Source organism: Protopterus annectens, chromosome 17.part0 (assembly GCF_019279795.1).
Source record: "Protopterus annectens isolate FY-2018-M chromosome 17.part0, PAN1.0, whole genome shotgun sequence".
NCBI lineage: Eukaryota > Metazoa > Chordata > Ceratodontiformes > Protopteridae > Protopterus > Protopterus annectens.
The window spans coordinates 622,280,173-622,299,589 of record NC_056751.1 but is presented as its reverse complement, the minus strand read 5'-3'; the positions used below and the strand labels follow the sequence as shown (position 1 = coordinate 622,299,589).

The 19,417-nt window shown below is 43.1% G+C and overlaps 1 protein-coding gene across 1 annotated transcript in view; it reads left to right on the top strand.

Annotated features, from left to right (window-relative positions):
• Positions 1–19,417, top strand: part of DEAF1 (DEAF1 transcription factor) — a 992,297-nt gene that overhangs the window by 66,795 nt on the left and 906,085 nt on the right. The window contains exon 2 of the mRNA XM_044059223.1: positions 59–162. Coding sequence (XP_043915158.1) covers positions 59–162 — 104 coding nt within the window. The remainder of the gene's footprint in view (positions 1–58; positions 163–19,417) is intronic.

Sequence of the window (19,417 nt, the reverse complement as noted above, 5' to 3'; positions counted from 1 at the left end):
ATTTTTATTTGTTGTAGACAAATTTGAATGGTCTTATAAATATTTTTCCTCTTTACAGAAGTAACCACAGTGACTGTAGCAAATGTAGCTGCTGCTGGTGCAGTAGATAATGTATTTACCACGTCAGTTGCAAATGCGGCTTCCATTTCTGAGCACGTTTTGGTAAGTTTGTCATTTATATTCTCTGATCAGGTGTGGGGTTTTGTATTTGTGTGTGTCACACTGTACCGTTAATTGAAAAATAACATGTCACAAAATGCTGCTTTAGCTTCCTACCATTTAAAAAATGTAGAACAGTCATCAGGAAAGTGATGAAGAGCCCTAAATAATCTCTTCCCATTAGATGCTTTTGTGTATGCTGTTCTTATTTGTATGCACATGCATTATAGATAATGTGAGTGTGTATCATTTTGTTGAAGGTAGCTTTGACTAAAAGAAAAGTAGGTAGTAATGACTGAACATATTTTTGATTGAAAAGCCATTTGAAGTTTCTAGATGTATTTCTAGTGTCTGTTTTGACCATGGGTTTTGTTAGGGAAGTAAATTTAAAAAAAAATTGTGGCTTGATATTGCTCACTATTACATTGTACCCCCAAATTTGTAGATTGAATCTGTGTACCAGAGGTGTTTTTTCCCCTTCTCCCTTCTCCATTGGTGGAGTTAGAATATATAATTAAGGGGGGCTGCAGAGGAGCTTTTTTGTGGTTTATACATGGTATACAATGTCTTTTAATGAAATGGCTTTTTAGTTAAAAAGTATTTTCAGTCATTTATACCTACTGATCTGTTGTCTTTTCTGTCTCTTCCTCAATGTATGGGATCTTTGGATCTGACCGACGTTTGCCACTTTCAAGCTTTGACTCCATTGCTCAGGCTCCTCTCCTTACCTGTAATTCCCCTATATTTACCCAATTGCTTCAGATTTTGTTTGCTACCACAAGTGTAGGATGGATATTTTGGTGCATATTAGGTAAGTGAACTTTTAAATAACGTATTACTAGTTTTACTTTTCCTATTGGTTATTTATTCTTCTCCTAAGCTCTTTCCTTGTCCTTTACTTTAGGCATTTTCCTTCTTCCAAAAGAAATTTCATAGGTGCTTTAATTCCTTTTATACACAATAAGAACAGTTTCTGTCCTTTTTGTCTCTTGTTCTTGTTTTGGGATGTCAGACAAACCATCAGAGTTTAAGAAGTGTGTGGCCTGTGCCCACAAATTGCCCAATTCCAGTGCACATTGTGATGATATGAGGTATTGCCAGCTATGTCAGGAGAAGTAGGGCCGTGGATGTCTAACATATGCCAGCATAGCTCGCTGGAGTTTTGTAAAGAATTGTATGTCATTTGTATATTAAACTGATTTATACAGCTTATGTTGAAAATGTATTTGTAACACTGCTTGTGTTAAAAAATGTACCAACAATAGGTCCTGCTGTACAGTAACTGTTGAAATGAATATATTGTAACCGAGGATACTGGAAGAGGCGAGGTTAATCTCAGTTCAGCTAACTTTTTGAAAAATAGTCTTGAAATTAAATTATCTGGTTTAGGCCATAAAGATTGTATCTTACAGTTGTGATTGCAGCCAGAGACAAAATGTCTGTGAAAACCAGGACTTGGAATCCTACTTGGATTATCCTTAGGGGTGAACTAATTGCTACCCTGGAAGGGTAGAAGTTTTTGAAATGGTTTTATAGCTTTCAGTTGTTGTAACACATCTCAGCAAATGTCTGTATGTATTTTATGACATGTGTGCTAGATTCTGGCTCAGTTTCTCTTAAAGGGGGTAGTGTGGGGACCAGTAGTCAGGTGACAAGATGTGTGTGATGTAATTCTGTAATTCAGCACTGAAATGATGCTTTAATACTAGATGAGACAGAAGTCTCAGGGCAGTCTGTTTGTGAAACCTGAGAAAGAAGGACCATTCACCTTTGTCATTTTGCTTTGCTCCAGTAAGTGAACTAGAGGACTATAATTCTTTAAATCAGTCATTAGAATATAGTGAGATTGGTTGTTTTTCTGTATCTGTGTGAATCTGTCCATTAGTGTTAATGTTGCCTGTGATTGAAACTCTGGTGTTCATTGTAAATAGGTTTTTACTATTTTCATGTTCTTTTATTATTAAATATATTTAAACCTTTCATTGTGACTGATATTTTAGAGAATATTTTAACCTTTGAGAGTACTTAACATTTATTTTGTGATACTGTGGTTGCTCTTGAAAGCCTTGCTGCATTGGTCAAACACTACCATTTGTGTTGGTATTGATTTTACTCCATATAATTGGGTACCTTTGCAAAAGCGTTAGAGTAGCTGGCTTTGGAGTGTTCTGGTGGCAGTATCTACCTTATAGTCTGGGCAGAGGGGGGCGTAGCTGGTAAATCTGTGACAGCCTTTCCCAGGTGTGTGTGTGTGTGTGTGTGTGTGTGTGTGTGTGTGTGTGTGTGTGTGTGTGTGTGTGTTAGCTACTTGGAGCAGGGACACAGAGAACTGGTTTCACAGATATGGTGGTGGAGGAGGACTTTGGTTAGTACACTTGGCTGAGGGCTCAACTCTACAGCTGTGTCAGTGAAGAGTCCTATTTGGGGGCTGAATAGAGAGAGGGAAACCCAGACCCAGGACGGGAGTGTGTTCCCTATGTGTTCTTAACGGAAATTGTGCTTGGTGCAGAGAACTGCATCTGGAAATACTGTGTGTATTTTTGTTCCAAAGTGAACATCCCTCACTGGTGATGGTGGTGAGGATTGAGGCACCTTGATTACTGGCCCAGAGGAAGGATGTCACAAATTGGTGAGCAATGGTGTGGATATTAATTGAACGTCTGCAGCCTGTAGGCAGTTGTCACTGAAGGTATGTGTAGTCTCAGCAGCCACATGGTATACATTCAGAGTTTCATTTTCACAACCTTTTTATTTAATTTTTGTTAGTTTTTAGTTTAGTCAGGCAAAGCGGGCAAAGGTGTCAGCAGAGTATTATGGCAAGCTGATAAAGAACAAATTGACCAAGGTGTATGAAGCCAAAGGACTGATCAATGCCAACCCGACTAAGGAGGATATGATTTCAGCCTTAAGTCACATCTGTAGCCCAGATCAGCAACCAGGATAGCCATTCGAGTGATTGGGAATCGCAGCTCTCAGAAACCGGACAGTTCATCTTTCCTCAGAGGACCTAAATACCCGTCTAGAGTTAGAGACTTGAACTGGAGGCCAAAAGTTTGGAATTGGAAAAAGTGGAGACACTGAGTCAGGCAAAACCTATGGAATTATAGTCAGCAGAGAAACTGCGGTGTTTGGAGGCCAAAGAAAATGAGAAACTCTGCCAACATGAGAGGGAGATGCAGACTCCTCATTGGGGTCATGGAAGTAATGGGGAAGGGAATAACCAAAGCCCAAAAGCAATAAAGATCAGTAAATTTCTTTCACAGTTTAGAGGATGATAATTTTGATAGTTTTATTCATATATTTTAAAGAGTATGTAAACAGTACAATGTTTATCAAGGGTTCTGGGCATGGTTTCTGACTCCCTTACTCCATGGTAAAGCTGTAACTTCTCTTTCTAAACTGTCTGATACTGATTGTTTAAAGTTTGATAAAATTAAACAGTGTTTATTGGATTGTCTTAAGTTAACACTGTACTCTGAAACAAGCTACCTATATATGTCAAGCAAAGTTCCTCCTAGCACTCCTCAAGAAAAATCTTGAGTGGATGGGAAATAGGAAATACACCCCTGGAATCACTTCTATGGCTCTGCTTGACAGGGGCACAGGAAATTAACTTTCTTGGCTGGCATAAGCTAGGGAACTAGGCCCTTGGGCCGATAGCCCTAGTACCTACCTATGAACACGTGACGCTTACAGAAAAAAGTTTCATGAGCATAGACACAATGCAGATGAGTGTATGTGATTATATTGCTGAGTTAACCACTTATTTTCATAGGCAGGTGAGTGGGTGTCAGGTCATCACTTTTGCAAGGCTGGAAGACCTTTTTGAGGGTGCAGGCCCTTAGCACTTTGTCTGAGGACATGAGAATCTGGTTGGCAGACTGTGTGTGTAAATCTGCAGGTGAGCTGTGGAAAAAAGGGGATCTTTACTTAGCAAGCAAGGCATCACTGCACAAGAAGGGGATACCCATTACTGCACATGGATATAAGGAAACCCATGGTGAGCAACCTAAAACCATCCCAACAGAGTCTACCAGTAACCTGGGAAGCCACTAGTTCGGGTACACGGCCATGATCAAGGGTTAGATGTTTTAAATGTAACCAGTGGGGCCATGTAGCATGCAGATGTCCCTGGAAGAAAGGTGGAGAATAAAGGGTGTGGGAGCCAGCAAGTGGGAATAACAGTATGACAGTGGTAAGTTGTGTGGAGAAAACAGAGGTATCAGACGTATCAGCCCAAGGGTCTAAGTAAGCCTAGCCAGCAAGGTTCCCTGGTTTATGCCACCCAAGAAAGTTAATTTCCTGTGCCCCTGTCGAGCAGAGCCACAGAAGTGATCCCCAGGGTGTATTTCCTATTTCCCATCCACTCATCAAGATTTTTCTTGAGTGCTAATGAGGAACTTTGCTTGACATAGATAGGTAGCTTGTTCCAGAGTATAGGAAGTCTCTGGGACAGGATTCGATCCCTCCAGCATGTCCTGTTTATTGTGCTGACAAGGTTTAGGTCCATAGAGCGTGTAGCTTGGAGGGATTGGGATTTCTATAGGTGTAGCATGTCCAACAGCTCTGGGTTTAACATAGCTTTATATGTTAGCAGAGGGTAAAGCTAGAGTTTTTTGAGACTAGGGCATCTGAGGCCAGTAATCCTCTTTGTGAGGTACTTCTGTGGCCTTTCCAGCTGCTGCAGATGTCTTGTGAGGTACATTCCAAAAGGGACGTTGTACTCTATAATGGGTCTGACTGCCGAGTAGAGGGGAACAATGACCTTTTTTTTTTTTTTTTTTTTTTCCTGGATGAGAACCCTTTTGTGATGTGTGCCACATAGGATTTCCTGACTATTGTGGTGATGTGATTATCAAAGGAGAGACTACTGTCCACCTGGGTCCCAAGCTCTATCACACATTCTGTGTTTAGACTGCCATTTATGTGGCAATTCATGGTACAGAGTTTTACCAAAGGGGATGACGATGCACTTTTTGGCATTGAGCTTTTTTGAGGCCATGACACCAGGCATCTCTCTCAGTGAGGCCTTTCTATAGGATGTCCACATCATTTGGGGACTCTACTATGGCTCCTAGTTTGCAGTCCTCTGCGAACTTCGTTAGCCAGAGGCCTTCTGTGTTAGCCTGTACTTCAGAGAAGTAAATACCAAACAGGAGAGGTCCCAGGACTGAACCCTGTGGTACTCCACTTGTCACTGGTTTGAAGTCAGGAGTCTGCAACATTTACAGTGTGGGTTCTGTCAGTGAGCCAGTTGGCAACCCATCTTGTGACATAGGGATTTATTTATACAAAGTTTAGTTGTTCTTCTTTCAGCTTTTCCCGGTTAGGGGTTGCCACAGCGGAATTCCAGTATGCTAATGATTGGCAGTAGATTTTTACGGTGCCGCGGTGCCAGCCTGGTGCCCAACCTTCAACGAAGGCACGCCCATTCACGCATGTCTTTTGAAAACGCCACTCTACCGCGGGGACGACATGCAGACTCTACACAGAAGGCGCTCCAGCCGAGAATCAAATGGGAGAACCTCTTGCTGTGAGGCGACAACGCTACTGCTGCACCACCGCGGCTTATTTATACCTAGTTTAGTGAGTTTAGCTATAATTACAGAATGGGGGATGTTGTCGAAAATCATGGTGAGGTCAAAATAGGTTGTGTGAACCACCTTACCCTCGTCTTTGGCTTTGGTGACTGCCTCAAAGAAGTCAATCAGGTTCAGAAGGCAGGATCTGCCCTTCACAAACCCGAACTGAGTGGGATCCAGAGTTTGGGGGTTACCAGTGTCTTTGTTTGAATTCCATGATGATGGGTTCCATGGCCTTGCAGACCAGGCTCATTAGGCTAATAGAGTGATAGTTCCCAGGATCAGTGGTGGCTCCCCCTTTCTGGAGTGGCATAACTGTTGTGCGCCATTCAGTGGGCGCAAAGCCTGACGTGAGACTATGATCGAACATGGTGCGTAGGTGGGGAGCCAGTTAGTTCTGATGATCGCGTAAAATGCAGCCTGGGATGTTGTCCGGTCCAATGGATGCTGTGTTTAGTGCAGCTTTTGCCTGCATAGATGTGATTTCAGGAACTTTGCATTCTTCCTGTATAGATATGGGGGGTGAGAGGTTCAGTGCCAACTTTACCTCCCTATCAGTTGGTGCTGTAATTTTCGTGCTGTTGTGCTGTAACTCAGAGCAGATCAGGGTGTTGCCATTGAGATTTTTGACATAGCTATAGAATGCTTTGTAGTTGCCCTTAGAATCAGTGGCAATTTTGTTTTCATAGCTGGCTTTGGAGGATCTTGTAAGGGATCTCTGCTTCTTACTGAGGCTGACCAGGGAGCTCCTCCACTCATGGGATTTTACTCTCTTTTGCAACAGTTTTTTCCTTCTGTTGTAGAGTTTGTTTATGACAGGGGACCACCAGATAGAATATCCTCCAAAAAAAAAGGAAGCCATATCTTGGTGGATGGAAAACAGGCCACTGCTAAGAGAGAGAGCCTCTGACAGAACCACTGTGAAGCCTGCAGTGGTTAAAGAGTAGCAATACTTGCTTGGGCAGTCCACTCCAGTCAGAGCTTTAGGAGGGGCCCCCTTCCTAATGCCTTTGTCCAGGGTTTACCTTGACGGGAGGATGGAAATGGAAGCAGGCAGGTCGGTGTTTGAGGATATCCCTGCAGATTTCGTGATAGGAAATGCTTTTGATAATGCAGTACCTTGTGTGCATACAGTTACATGCAGTCGGGCCTAGAGACAGGCATGTGGGGCTGGTAGCCTTGGAAACCCAGACAGACCCCACACCTGAAGCTAGGGCTGTTGAGGTGGCTATTTCAGGGAAGGAGCTATTCTGGGGCAGTGCGCCTGAAGGTGAGCCACAGCTACTGGTAGGTATTGATGTTCCCTTGGACAGAGTGACTGCAGTGGCAGAGGTGAGTGATGGTACCCAGGCTGACAGTGTGGCACCGCTGTCTGAGGAAACCAGACTTCCTGTGGAAGGGGAGCTGGGAAGGGTCAGAAAGGTAGAGTTGAGACTGGCTCCGTTCTTGGACCTCACACTGAGGCTTGAGGGAGGTAGCTCAGGAGGCACCTGATTCTAAAGGAAAAGGGGAGTGAGTCTATGTACTGGACAAAAGATTACTGTATAGAGAGTGGATCCCTGAATGAGGGCTATAGAGGGTGAGATAATAAGCAGTTGGTAGTGCCCAGAGCCTATGATGTGGCACTTCTAGCCATAGTCCATGACATTCTTTTTGCAGTTTAATATGGGAATAAAGTGTACCAAGAGACGTATTGTGCAAAACTTTTATTGGCCTGGGATTGCAAGGGATTTAACAGGGTACTGCAGGACCTGTGAGCAGTGCCATAAAGTAACCAAGGCAGGAGACATGGTCAAAGTTCTTTGATGCCTTTGCATGTGACTCGGGAGCCATTTCAGAGGGAAGCTATGGATATTGTGGGCCTCTGAGTACCCAGTGTTCCGCAGGGAAGAAGTACTAGATAGCCTGAGGCAGTGGCTCTTGTCCTCCATTGAGGCAGAGAAGGTGGCAAATGCTTTGTGAGAGATTTTCAGCAGGGTGGATTTCCCGAGAGAAATACTGACTGACAGAGGTGCCAATTTCATTTCAGACCTGCTGGCTTGTCTGTGGGAACGTTGTGGGGTGAAGCATCTAAAGAACAGAAGACAACCCCACTACCACCCTCAGACTAATGGTCTTGTGGAGAGGTTAAACTATACACTAAAGACCATGCTGCTACAGGCATTTGCAGACCAGTTTGGGAGTGGGACAAATATGTGCTCCATCTGCTGTTTGCATATAGAGAGGTACTGCAGGAATCCACAGATTTTTCACCCTTTGAGTTGCTGTATGGGAATAGGGTGAGAGGAACATTTAGATTTGATTCATAATGAGTGGGAGGGTGTGTGAATCTCACAAGGAGTTTTTTGTGGCATATGTCCTGAACCTCAGGACAAAGTTTAGAGAGCTCATAGGCTTGGCTCTGGAGAGCGAGGCAGGAGCCCATCAGCAGAAAGAGGTCTATTATGACAGGAATGCTTGAGCCAGCGAGTATGTTGTGGTGCAGCAGGTTATGGTTCTTATTCCTGTCAGACACAATAAGCTGCAGGCAGCTTGGGAAGGACCCTTCAAAGTGGTAACGTAGGTCAGTGATAATTACATAGTAGAGCTGCTGGACAAGAGGCAGGGGTACATACTGTACCATCTTAACATGCTGAAGCCTTCCATGATAGGGACGCCCTTGTGCTGAGTATTTGCAGTGGCTGGCAGGAGGGGTCTAAGTGGGATCTATGGCTACATCAAGCCAGCCAGCAAAATGCCAAGTTATTAAGGTGGAGCCTAGGGTTGCAGGCATATGATATGACAGTGCAGCACTGTAGTGGGGTCAGCAGTGCCAATGTAGATGGGATCGCAAGACAGGGTATGGGTTATTGTGTTCCCAGACAGGCTGATGTCCCTCAAGGGAAACTGTATTTTGTGCAGAGTTACACACAGTATTTCCAGATGCATCTATTTTTGTTCCAAGTGAATATCCCTTACCGGTGTTGGTGCTGAGGATTGAAGCTTCTTGATTACTGACCCAAAGGAGGAACGTTACACGGATAAATGTATTTTATTGTCTGGGCCCCTCGCATTTAGACACCTCTTTCTTCATATGCGAAGCCTTCAGCCAAAGGGCCATACTGAAGCTGCAGAATAAGCTTATTTTGAAAGGGCTTCTCACAGCCCCTGTGTGAGAAAGTGCACCTTCTTTTTCTTCTCCTTTAAAGAAAGCAGCTGAAAAAATCTATGGAAAAATCTAAAGAAAAGGTTAAGGAAAGAGAAAAAGACAAATCTAAGATCTCAGAAAAGACAATTGTGGACCGTGCATTCTCTTTGGTTCTTTTTTCTGAAACTGCAAAACCTTCAGAGCTTTTCTCTGATGCAGTACACCACTGAAATTATCACCAGAGCCAACTTATCCTAGGCTTCATGCACCTGTACTGCAGGAGAAGTTCTGTTATCATTCTAGCCCCCCACTGCTTTGTCTTTTCAGTCTGCCACAGCTACCAGGAACCTTACCAAAGCAGATATGGGCAAGATGATGATATTTCTTTGGACCCATATCCATCTGGAGGGTCCTTTGTCTCCAGCTACAACTAGATCAGTACAGAATGGTTTCTTCCCCACATTCTTCTCTTATCCACCCTTTCAGATTGGATCATTTAGATCAGACTTCCACCCAGGGCAGTTGCAAAGTTTTATACAAGCATGCAGAAAGGCATTCTTTAATCTTTGTAGCAGTTATAGCCTTGAATTTGCTGGTACATACAATAAACTGATGTTTATTCTTGCTGTTTTGGGATTAAATGATTCAACATTAGACTGCTGAGAGGAAAAAATGTTTCGATTATTGCTTCTGCTTCATCAAAATATTTTTGCAAATGTGTACATTATGTAGCTTATTCCTTTAAGTCTATAGTTACGATAGTTAATGATCAAGAAAAAGGGAGTGACTGAAGAGCAAATTCTGTCATGATACAAAGATGCTACTAAAATCTGAATTATTCCTGTTTAGATGTCATTCTGTTTGGATTGCAAGGTATTTTTTCTATATAGATACAAAATATGCAGAATAGTCTATTTCCAAATATGCAGAATAGTCTATTTCCATATACCTGTGGACATGTGTTCCTCCTCTGCAGGTAAAGGTGATATTTCCTATTTACAAAAATAGTCTTATAACCAGCTTTCTTTTTTCAAGAATGGGAGCATTCTCATGGGCAGAAATGTTTTTGGAGTGCCTGCACCAAAGCTGACAGAACTGTTTGGGTCTCCCTGCCTGGCTGGAGCAAGAAACCTTTCCTCCGTCAGCACAGCAAGACACCTCTCTGTTGCCCATTTGAAAATCTGTCTCTGTGATGGATGGAATTGCAAGATTCATACCCAACTGGAAAAGCATTTCATCAAGTTGTTAATGGTGTGGTGACTGGTGGCAGGGATGGAGTTTGAATTCCACCATTAACCAACCAGATATGGAAGGAAAGGTCCTACCTGGCACCAGAAGGACGGTCTGAGAAACACCATAAATGCATAACAGGATAAAGTACAAAAAAGAAAGTATACAAAGCCTAGCTGTAATCATTTCATAAAATGCAACCTGTCCCCAAGAGGACAAAAGGAAATGTGCACTGCTGTCCTGGGTATGAGGTTTCAGCATCCAGCCCTGTATTAGACTGCACAAGGACTACGTTTAGAGTTGAGTCTTTGACCTTAGCACCTTTTCTAACCAGTCTGCATGTGAGCCCCAATGTCTTCCACTGCCGCTTTACCCACAATTTAGTTTCACACACATACATGCACATAATTCATAGGAAAGGCTGCCATAATTCTCCAGTTTCCTACAGCTGTCTTCATGGCATGGTAGTATTACTAATACCCTGGAAGTGCAGGGATCTCCTGTTACCTGCTGCTCTTGATTAATCCAGTTATGAATGTGTGCACATTTAATGTTTTATACTGCTAGGCCTAAATGATTTAGCTGATTGGAGGTGGGGGCCACAGTTTAACCAAGTGGTAATTGGTAACCCTTCTCTTGGTTAATAACAAAAGCACATGTATAATAAAAGGACCATCCACAACAGCTTAAAAGTGAATAGAGAAATTGCATAAGGAATATCAAGATAACAGTTAATCCATAGCTATAGTAGGAATAGAACATCCTAATTACAACTACTAAATACCCTGGCTGTCTCAGTAAAGGGTACTGGGCCTAACTACTCTTAAGATGGAAAAATGTACAGGGAGGTCTTTCACACGAGTCACCAGCTTCTGTTTAGCAAAGACAAGACTGGACGAAAACAGGCTCAAATATTTATAAATGTTTTCAGGACCATTGGTGTGTTCTCCCAAAACTTTTACATCTCCTTGTACAGAAAATCATGACATCAACTTGTTTAGCTGCTTTGCTTTCCTAGTGCAAACGTGACTAAATCATTTCTGCCACCACAAGGGCTTAATTACATCAGCCAACATCGTTAGACTACCAGTACTCAGACTGTCAGCTTTCATCTCTTAACTGTGTACATTTAAGTTATAGTAGCTACTACTTTGAAGTGGACTGTGATTATATTTTATCATATTGCATCACCTGAGAAGTAAGAGATGCGTTTAAACAGATTCATGCATTTTCATTAATTTCATCCCATTTTACATTAAAAAAAATTGCCACAAAGTTGAATACAATTTTCAGACCAAATGCATTACTATTAGGAAAGATATGTTAGCATCTTTAAATCAGTTTTCCGTAGTGTCACAACTGCCCTGGCACACACCATTGATGTTTTTAAATTGAAGGTATAGAACAGAAAAAGTCTTAGCCTGTTCCACAGATGTCAGTCGCTCTTGTAAGACCTTTTACTGAAAAAATGTTAAAAAAAATGAAGAAATTGTCTCTTCCTCTTGTAGATAAGCAAGGTATTACTCCAGTATCCTATTCATCCAGTCATTGTGATCTGACATATGGGTCCTCGAGAGCTCTACTTTGATCTGATCTGGCCAATTTAGTGCTCCAGCCTTAAGCCCTTCCAAGATTTTACAGTCCCACAATGCCTTGCTCCTTCCTGACTAACTCCTGTCTTGTTTGCTGCCTTTTGAAGTTGCAGTGCTGGTCTTGGCAGATAATGCTGCTTATTTGTTTGTATTAAAAAAAAAAAAAAACTTGTAGTAGGGTGCTCTTTTCTGAGCTTTTGACTTGTTTCTTAGTTTTTTCACTACGGGCAATTCAGATAGTTTAGCTCTTAGGTCAGAAAAATGTATGTGCAGGCCTTTCACAGATGTCACCACTTTGGTCGAAGTTAAATTAGGAGTTTCTCTTCAGACATTCCTTTCTCAACTGTGTTGCCAATTGTTTCTGCTCTTAGATAGGTATTAATATTAGTAGTACTTTTTGATAGTAGTCAGTAGTTTGCTGTGGTTCTAGCATGTGCTTACTGTTTGTTGTACCACTTGTGTTATATCATTAGAGTTAGGGTAGATAAATTATCTGCAGGATGGATAAACCTACTAGCTTAAAAAAAGTGTGTATATAAAATATATATATATATATATATATATATATATATATATATATATATATATATATATATATATACACAATGTGTGTGTGTGTGTGTATATATATATATATATATATATATATATCTATAATAAAACGTGGGCACAAAATCGCCCCTCTAGACCCCTATGATATGTGTGTGGTCTGCTTAGTGGTTTCTCATTTGGACTTTTTGTGCAGTATGTGTGCTGCCTTTGGGCCCAGAGCTCCTGTCCTGTAAAAGACATTCTTTCCCTGGATCCAAAACTGATCAAGTCAAACAAGGGGATGGGGTAAACCCTGTAAAGTCAAAGGACTCGGAGCCAAGGAAATTACCTCTAAATTCTTCGGCTGCCACTTCGACTCCAGAGCTTCCGAGGATCATGTAGCTGGGACCCATACCTATACCCCTCTTCCATATCCAGAGATAGGGGCTATTATTATGATCCAGGATTCCCCAAAGAAGATAGAGAAACCTCCGTCATGAACATCTTCAGATCTTACAGGAGCACTTTTAGAAATTGATTTGGATCACCATTGCAGAAGATTCTAGCTACTCCATTTGCTCTGAAGCTGATGGGATCCATATGTTTTACACCTATCCAAGTTCCCTCACTGGTATGCCCTTTGGCACTGATTTCCTTAGTGCCATTCATCTGGGCAAACTTTGCTCCATGTTTCATCGGCTACAGAGTTGGCTCAGACTCTTTTGATTCTGGCCTTCCAGGGTCTAATGTCGGAGTTTTGAGAACCAAGGAATGGGGTGGATGGCTGTGTTGTTGCAATTGGAAATGTCAGCCTTTGATAATTTGGCTCCAGTCTTCTACTCTGTGCCAACCTGTCAACCAGATCTGTGAATATCACCTGGGTCCTTTTCATATTTTGCTAATGGAGAATTGGATCCGACTATGGGTGTCTGTTCTTCAGATCCACTAGAGGTGAGAACAGCTTTCTGGGGGTTGTGGAAGATCATTTCTTCACCACGCAAGGTGGCATCAAAAGTTTCATCAGTTGTGGATCCATCTCATAATCTCTTTTCCATTGGATTGGCTTCTGCAAAAGCATCCACAGGCAGACTCATTCCATAAACCTGAAACCCTTGACCTTGATATAGAAGCCATTCTCTGAGAACTCCGAAGAATCATTACCTGAACCACCAAAAAAGAGGACATGCAAGAGGAATTGTCTGGACTCACCAAATGAGTGTCTTGACATCAGATACAGATTTGGATGATAGAATGAGGTCCCTACAGTCTTCTTGCTTCAGTGCTTCTTTCAGTGAGATCCCCAAACTCCTTTGACAGAAGGGTCTTGGCCAACTTAACCTTCCTCACAAGACAAAGTGATTTATTGTTTGAGGTGTAAGGAACAATCCTTTTCATGTCCAGGGTGGCTTACTGACAAGTTGGTGGAGTTAGCGGTGAGGAACCCTTGGCATGAGCCCAACAGCTGCAAGTCAGTCCCAAGGAATCCTGATTTAGATTCTACATCCTCGGACAGATAAAACCTTTTGGGCTAAGACACCCATGGCAAATTGCAGCGGACACCAAAAAGAGCTGCCTGAAGTTTTTGTCAGTCTGCCCAGCAAAGAGTCCTGGGCAGTGGATAGACTAGGGAAGTGGACATATGCTTCAGGCTTCTTTGCAATATGAGCTATGAACTGTGCCACACACAAGGATGTCCAGGATTACCAATTTTCCCATGCACCTGTTATATAAAGCACTGGGTGGGACAGCTAGAGCAGCTGAAGTGGACACAGCCATGTGATGTCAAGTTTGGTTTAATTTGTGTGATTTTGCAGACCACTTTAAAGCATCTTTCACAAACTCCCACTTCGAATGCACCACCTTGTTTGGATCCACTGTCAAAGAAAGGATGCAGAAGAATGATCAGGATAGCAAGACCATCTCTGCAGTTGGAGTAAAGTTCAAGAATCCTCAACATACTTTCAACAGGAACCAAAAAGGATCTTGCCCACTCTGTTTTCATAATTCTAGGCATAAGTATGACTTGCTCTTCCTACCGAGGTGGCCATGGCAGAGGTGGCCACTTCAACAGACACAGACCTAGAGGTCAAGGTGTCTGTGGAGCCAGAGGTTCTGAGGACTTTTCTGTGTCGGGTGCCCTCAAAACACCTGAAGGATTGCCTGACTCCCTTCTCTGGAAGGATTTGAGGATGCATATCCCTCTACCCACTGTCGTAGTTCACCACCACAGGAGGCAAATGGGTAAGAAGGATTGTATCCTGAGATTATTGGATTCCATTTATGAAAAATTCCCCACTCTCCCCCATTACCAGCTGTCCCACCCAGTCAGACAAAAGCCACTATGCAAGAGATTCATTCTCTTCTGCAAAAATGAGCCATCTCTGAGGTCCCAACAACTCAGATCTGGTCAGGATTATTTTTGGTTCCAAAGAAAAGTGCCTCCATCCCATTCTGGACTTGAGCTTCCTAAACAAGTATGTAGAAAATATCCTGTTCAGATAATCATAGTGCAGTCAATTCCTCCGTGTCTTTGAAGAATGAATGGATGTGGTCTGCCGATTGTTGAGGATGCTTACCTTCGCATAAAAATAGAGAAGGGTTCCAGAGCATTCATGCACTTCAGTTTAGGAACCAGTCAATATCAGTTCGGAACCATCCTTTTGGTCTCGCCTCATTCTCCAGGGTGTTTTGCCAAATACATGGTGGTAGTGACAACTCATCTACATTTTCAGAGATTAATGGTCTTTCCACATCTAGATGACTGGTTCCTGACTGCCTCCTTGGTAGAGTATGTTATGCAGGCAAGGGACTGTCTACGCAACCTTTGTATTTTGCTAGATATTTTCGTGAATTTGGGAAAATCCAGAATGCCACCCACTCAGTGTCTAGTCTTTCTGGGCTGCCATATGGACACAAGAACATCTGTGACCTCTCTTACACAGGACAGAATTGCTTCTTTGAGAGGCAAAGTACAAAAGCTCCTGCACTCCGACTGACTGTCAGCACAGTTTATCTTAAGAGCTTTGGGTCTCATATCATCATCGATGGTGATGGTGCATTTTACATATTAGCATATGAGAATTCTGCAATGGTTACTCTAGCCTCAGTGGCCTTAGAAATATCCTGCTTAACCCAACCGTGCAGAACCCATTTAAACTGGTGGCTGAGGTCAGTCCTTGTGTATCAGGATCTGCAGGACTACCTGCCCATAGGAGCGATAAACTCGCAGAATGACAATATGATGGTAGTCTGGTACAGAAACGAGCAAGGTGGAATTGGATTCGTAAGGTCGTGAGAGTGTGGTAATGGACGATGGCCTTTAATCAGTTTCTGATGGTAACACACATTCCCGGAAGGTTCAGTGATCTATCCAACTGGTTCAGCAAGAATCTCCTCCTGTCTCACAAGTGGCCTTTTAATCCAGTGGTAGCAGACAAAATTTTCAATCGCTGGGACTTTGAGCTGTTTGTTACACCACAGAACACCAAGTGCAGCAGTTACTTCACCATTTCCCTTATGGACAGAACCCCAGGGACGCTGTGACCCATTGTTGGTCTTTGGTGTTGCTGTATGCTTACCCTCTTATTCCCCTCACAACCAAATTTGTACAGAAAGCATCTGGTGCAAGGTTAAGTTATCCTCGTTAGCAATGGCCCAGGCAGATAAGGTTTTCTCTACTTAGAACAAACTTACAGGAGTCCCCCTGGCTTTTAGATCCACTACAAGATCATCTCTCACCCATCCAGGAAACCTCATCCAGACTTGCCCATCCTGAAGCTAACCACTTGTCCTGTTCAGTTCCAGTGATGGCAAGAAATGCATCCCTTCCTAGTGATGGTGGCTCACATCCTTTCAGCTTCTCAGAAATCTCCCACACGTAGGGTATATAGCAGCAAATGGAAAATGTTTGACATATGGGCAGAATCTCAGTACATGGAACCCTTCTTGGCTTCAGTAACTGATGTGCTATGGTGTTTGCCATTCTTGTTTTCTTCGGGATCCAGTTTTTCCACAATTAAGGTTCAGTCTGTAGCCATATTCACTTGCCCCCAAGGTACAGCTGCCACTCAAGAAGGCCAGGAAATCTAGGCCTGAGCCTGCTGCTGTCCAGCCTCCACCAGACATCTCTGTTGAGGTGTATGAAAACACAGAGGACCATTTGATATTGCCATCGGTTTCTTCTGCCTTGACCTTCTCAGTGGCTGGCACGGAACTAGCTTCTCGCATGTCCTCTGAGGCCTTTCAAATGTCCACCACAGACATTGAGGGGGGAACCTGGCTGATGATCTCCGAGGGGCCTAAGGGGATTCCTCAGATCCTTGTTGAGGACATCTACTGTTGTGGTAAGGTTTTACACTACTGTACTTTATGGTAAGTTTATATAACTTTCATTTTGGCTTTATCTAAGCCCAGCAAGCAGCTGAAGATGCACTGGAGGTGAGTTGTTCCACTGCACTTGCATTTAATTGACAGTGTGGAAGCACCACCTATCCCGAGATTAAAAACGAAGCATCAGCACTTCATTTCCCAGTCTGTGCCTCATCCTTACTGTTCCAAGGGTTCTCAGAACTGTAGTTGTGCAAGTGTCAATAGGTCCAGCTGTGATGTTCTTTACCTTGAGTATACAGTCAGTGTTGACCACAGCATAGCAGTAGCAGACACTTTTGCACTAGCCTTCCTTGAAGTTTCTTGGTTCCCAGGTGTTGATACCAGTATAGTCAGCAAATCAGCTTCCTTATGATCTTATGGCTGTCGTGCAGAAAGGCAGAGGGGCCCGAGGTCATAAGTCTTCATCCATATCTCAGCACTCCAACATTATTGTTCTTTAAACTCGCTAATTTTAAAGATGACTAGGAAAGCCATGTATAAGAGGAAGAGTGTTAACTTTCCTCCAGAGTCTCCCACACTAGCCATGGTCTGTTCCTCATGGCCTCCATTTTAGAGCACTTCAGGGATGACATGGCATAGGAAGGATGGCACAACAACTCAGTTTCCTTCCCAGAGAGTACACTGCAAAAGGCTTTTTTGTGAACCCAACCATCACATTGGATGGACCTTGCTAAAAGTGCCCACCAGTGCAGTATGAGAGCCCCAACACTGTGGCTTCTGTTTCAAGAAGACCAGATAAAAAGCTCTCTCTAAGAATAGGAGCCTCTGGCTGGAGGCAACAAAGTTAGATACTGTTATTGCAGTAGCAGGACCTAAGGCTCCAACTCTTCTGAAGCAGGCATTTCATCCCATATGGAGTCAAGAGTTGCAGACTTCATTGAGAAGTGTGTTTTTGCATTCTTAATTTTGTATGAGGGGCATAAAATATTTATTCCACCAGACTGATTCAAATTGAGACCTGGTCAGTGAATGCTTCACATGATGAAACTCAAGCAAATGTTACAGTCTTAGTCAGTAGCTGCTGGATGTGGTAGTCCTGTTTGCCAACACACCTGGCTTAGACTCTGATTTTGCCAAGGACATAGAGGTGATATTTATGAATTCAGCCTTTGAGGGCCCTTGTCTTCTTGGACCCAAGGTAAAAGGACATCTGGGGAATAATGAAAAATAGGATAGTGTAAAATAATGAAAAATAGTGTGAAGTGTCCTCATCCACTGCACCCCTTTTCAAGACACAGGAAGTCCTATTGTTTTGCTTTTGACAAAGACACCAGCAGAAAAAAGTCAGTCTGGAAGAAATCTAAATGTTTGGGGTAAGTTCAGGAAAGCTGTTTCCCCAGTAGGAGGGGCCTTTGGCAATAGCAAAGCAGGGTGACTGCAGTCCAAGTTTGCCTGGCTAATACCAGTGTCCCTGAGGCCTTGCCTTACTCTCACTCTGGAGACGAACCATGTCAAATTCACTAACGAGTCCAGGAGGTAGGTGCCTTTTCTGTGTTGAAAGTGAATGGCTCCTACCCAAAAGCACTGTCCCATTTGGTCTCACCCCAACCCCCCCCCCCCACATTGTGCATACAAACTGTGTCTGTTGTAGCTGTGAACCAGAGGCAACTGGGACCCCAGATTTTCTCCTACATGTACAATGGACTCCTAGCTATACAGCAAAATCTCCTTTCAGGAGTCTTTGATCACAACATTCACTGTTAATCATAAGGATTTGGAGTCCTGGTTTAAACTTTGCCAGGTGTTCACATACATAGGCTGCAGGCTGGACATAGTAAGATGCAGAGCCTGCTTCTCAGCAGATATGAAGCAGCCTCTTCAGCATGTGGTTCACCAGTTCATGGATTCTAAAACAGCCACTGGTCAAATCTGCCTCTAAACCTTTGTCTTGATGGCAGTGGTAATTCTCATGGTGCCATTTTCCTGATACTGGGCAGTTCAATTTCATTGGTCATGGATACCAGATTCATTGTCTCAGCTGGTCAGAACTCGCAGAGACTGCAGACTGTATCTACAGTAGTGGCTGCATCTACCTACTCTAGTATGCGGAAATCCATTTCATGTTCACACTCCATTGGTGGTACTTGCCCTCCAACAGAATCATCCATGGTAAGAGAGCAGTACTTACCAAGGGCAAACTATCCAAGTGTCTGGACCCTGGACCCAGAGGACAGTCTTCATGTCATTTGTTAGAAGATGATGGCAGCCCCCCCCCCCCGCTGCAACATTTCAGTAATGTCTGCCTCATGTATTATGGCCATTCAGTCTGGCACTATGGTAACCGTATGGTATGTCATCAAATGATGGGAAATGCACTTAAAGAAGCATGGAGGCTTTAAGAAAATGCTACATTTTCCTAGCACTTTTCTGTTAGCTGGTTATAGTCCAGGTATGTTATCTGCCTTGCAGCTAGGCTCAGACATTGACTGAGTGGTCCCTCAACCCTTCAGTAATGAGGAAACTTCCATTGCTGCAAACCTCCTTGTCTTCTTAGGCTATACCAAGTCTAGCAGCTGCTACTCCCTCATGTGTCCACTAGGGAATGGCCTAGAGATAGTCTTGTCCAAAAATAACACCCTAGACTCCTCCAAACGGTACCCTTATTTTCTTAAATGATAAAAATCATTTGTGCCAAAGAAGCACGTGTCCAGATTAATTCTCATAAATCAATATTGACTTTGAAAAGCATGATTCCCCTTCTTTTGTTTCACATTTTTGTAAAACCTCTCTGCCTTCCTGCATTCTTGACTCTACTGTCCCATTGGGCAAAGTTCCACCTGGACCTTCACTTCCTATTGTTATCCACA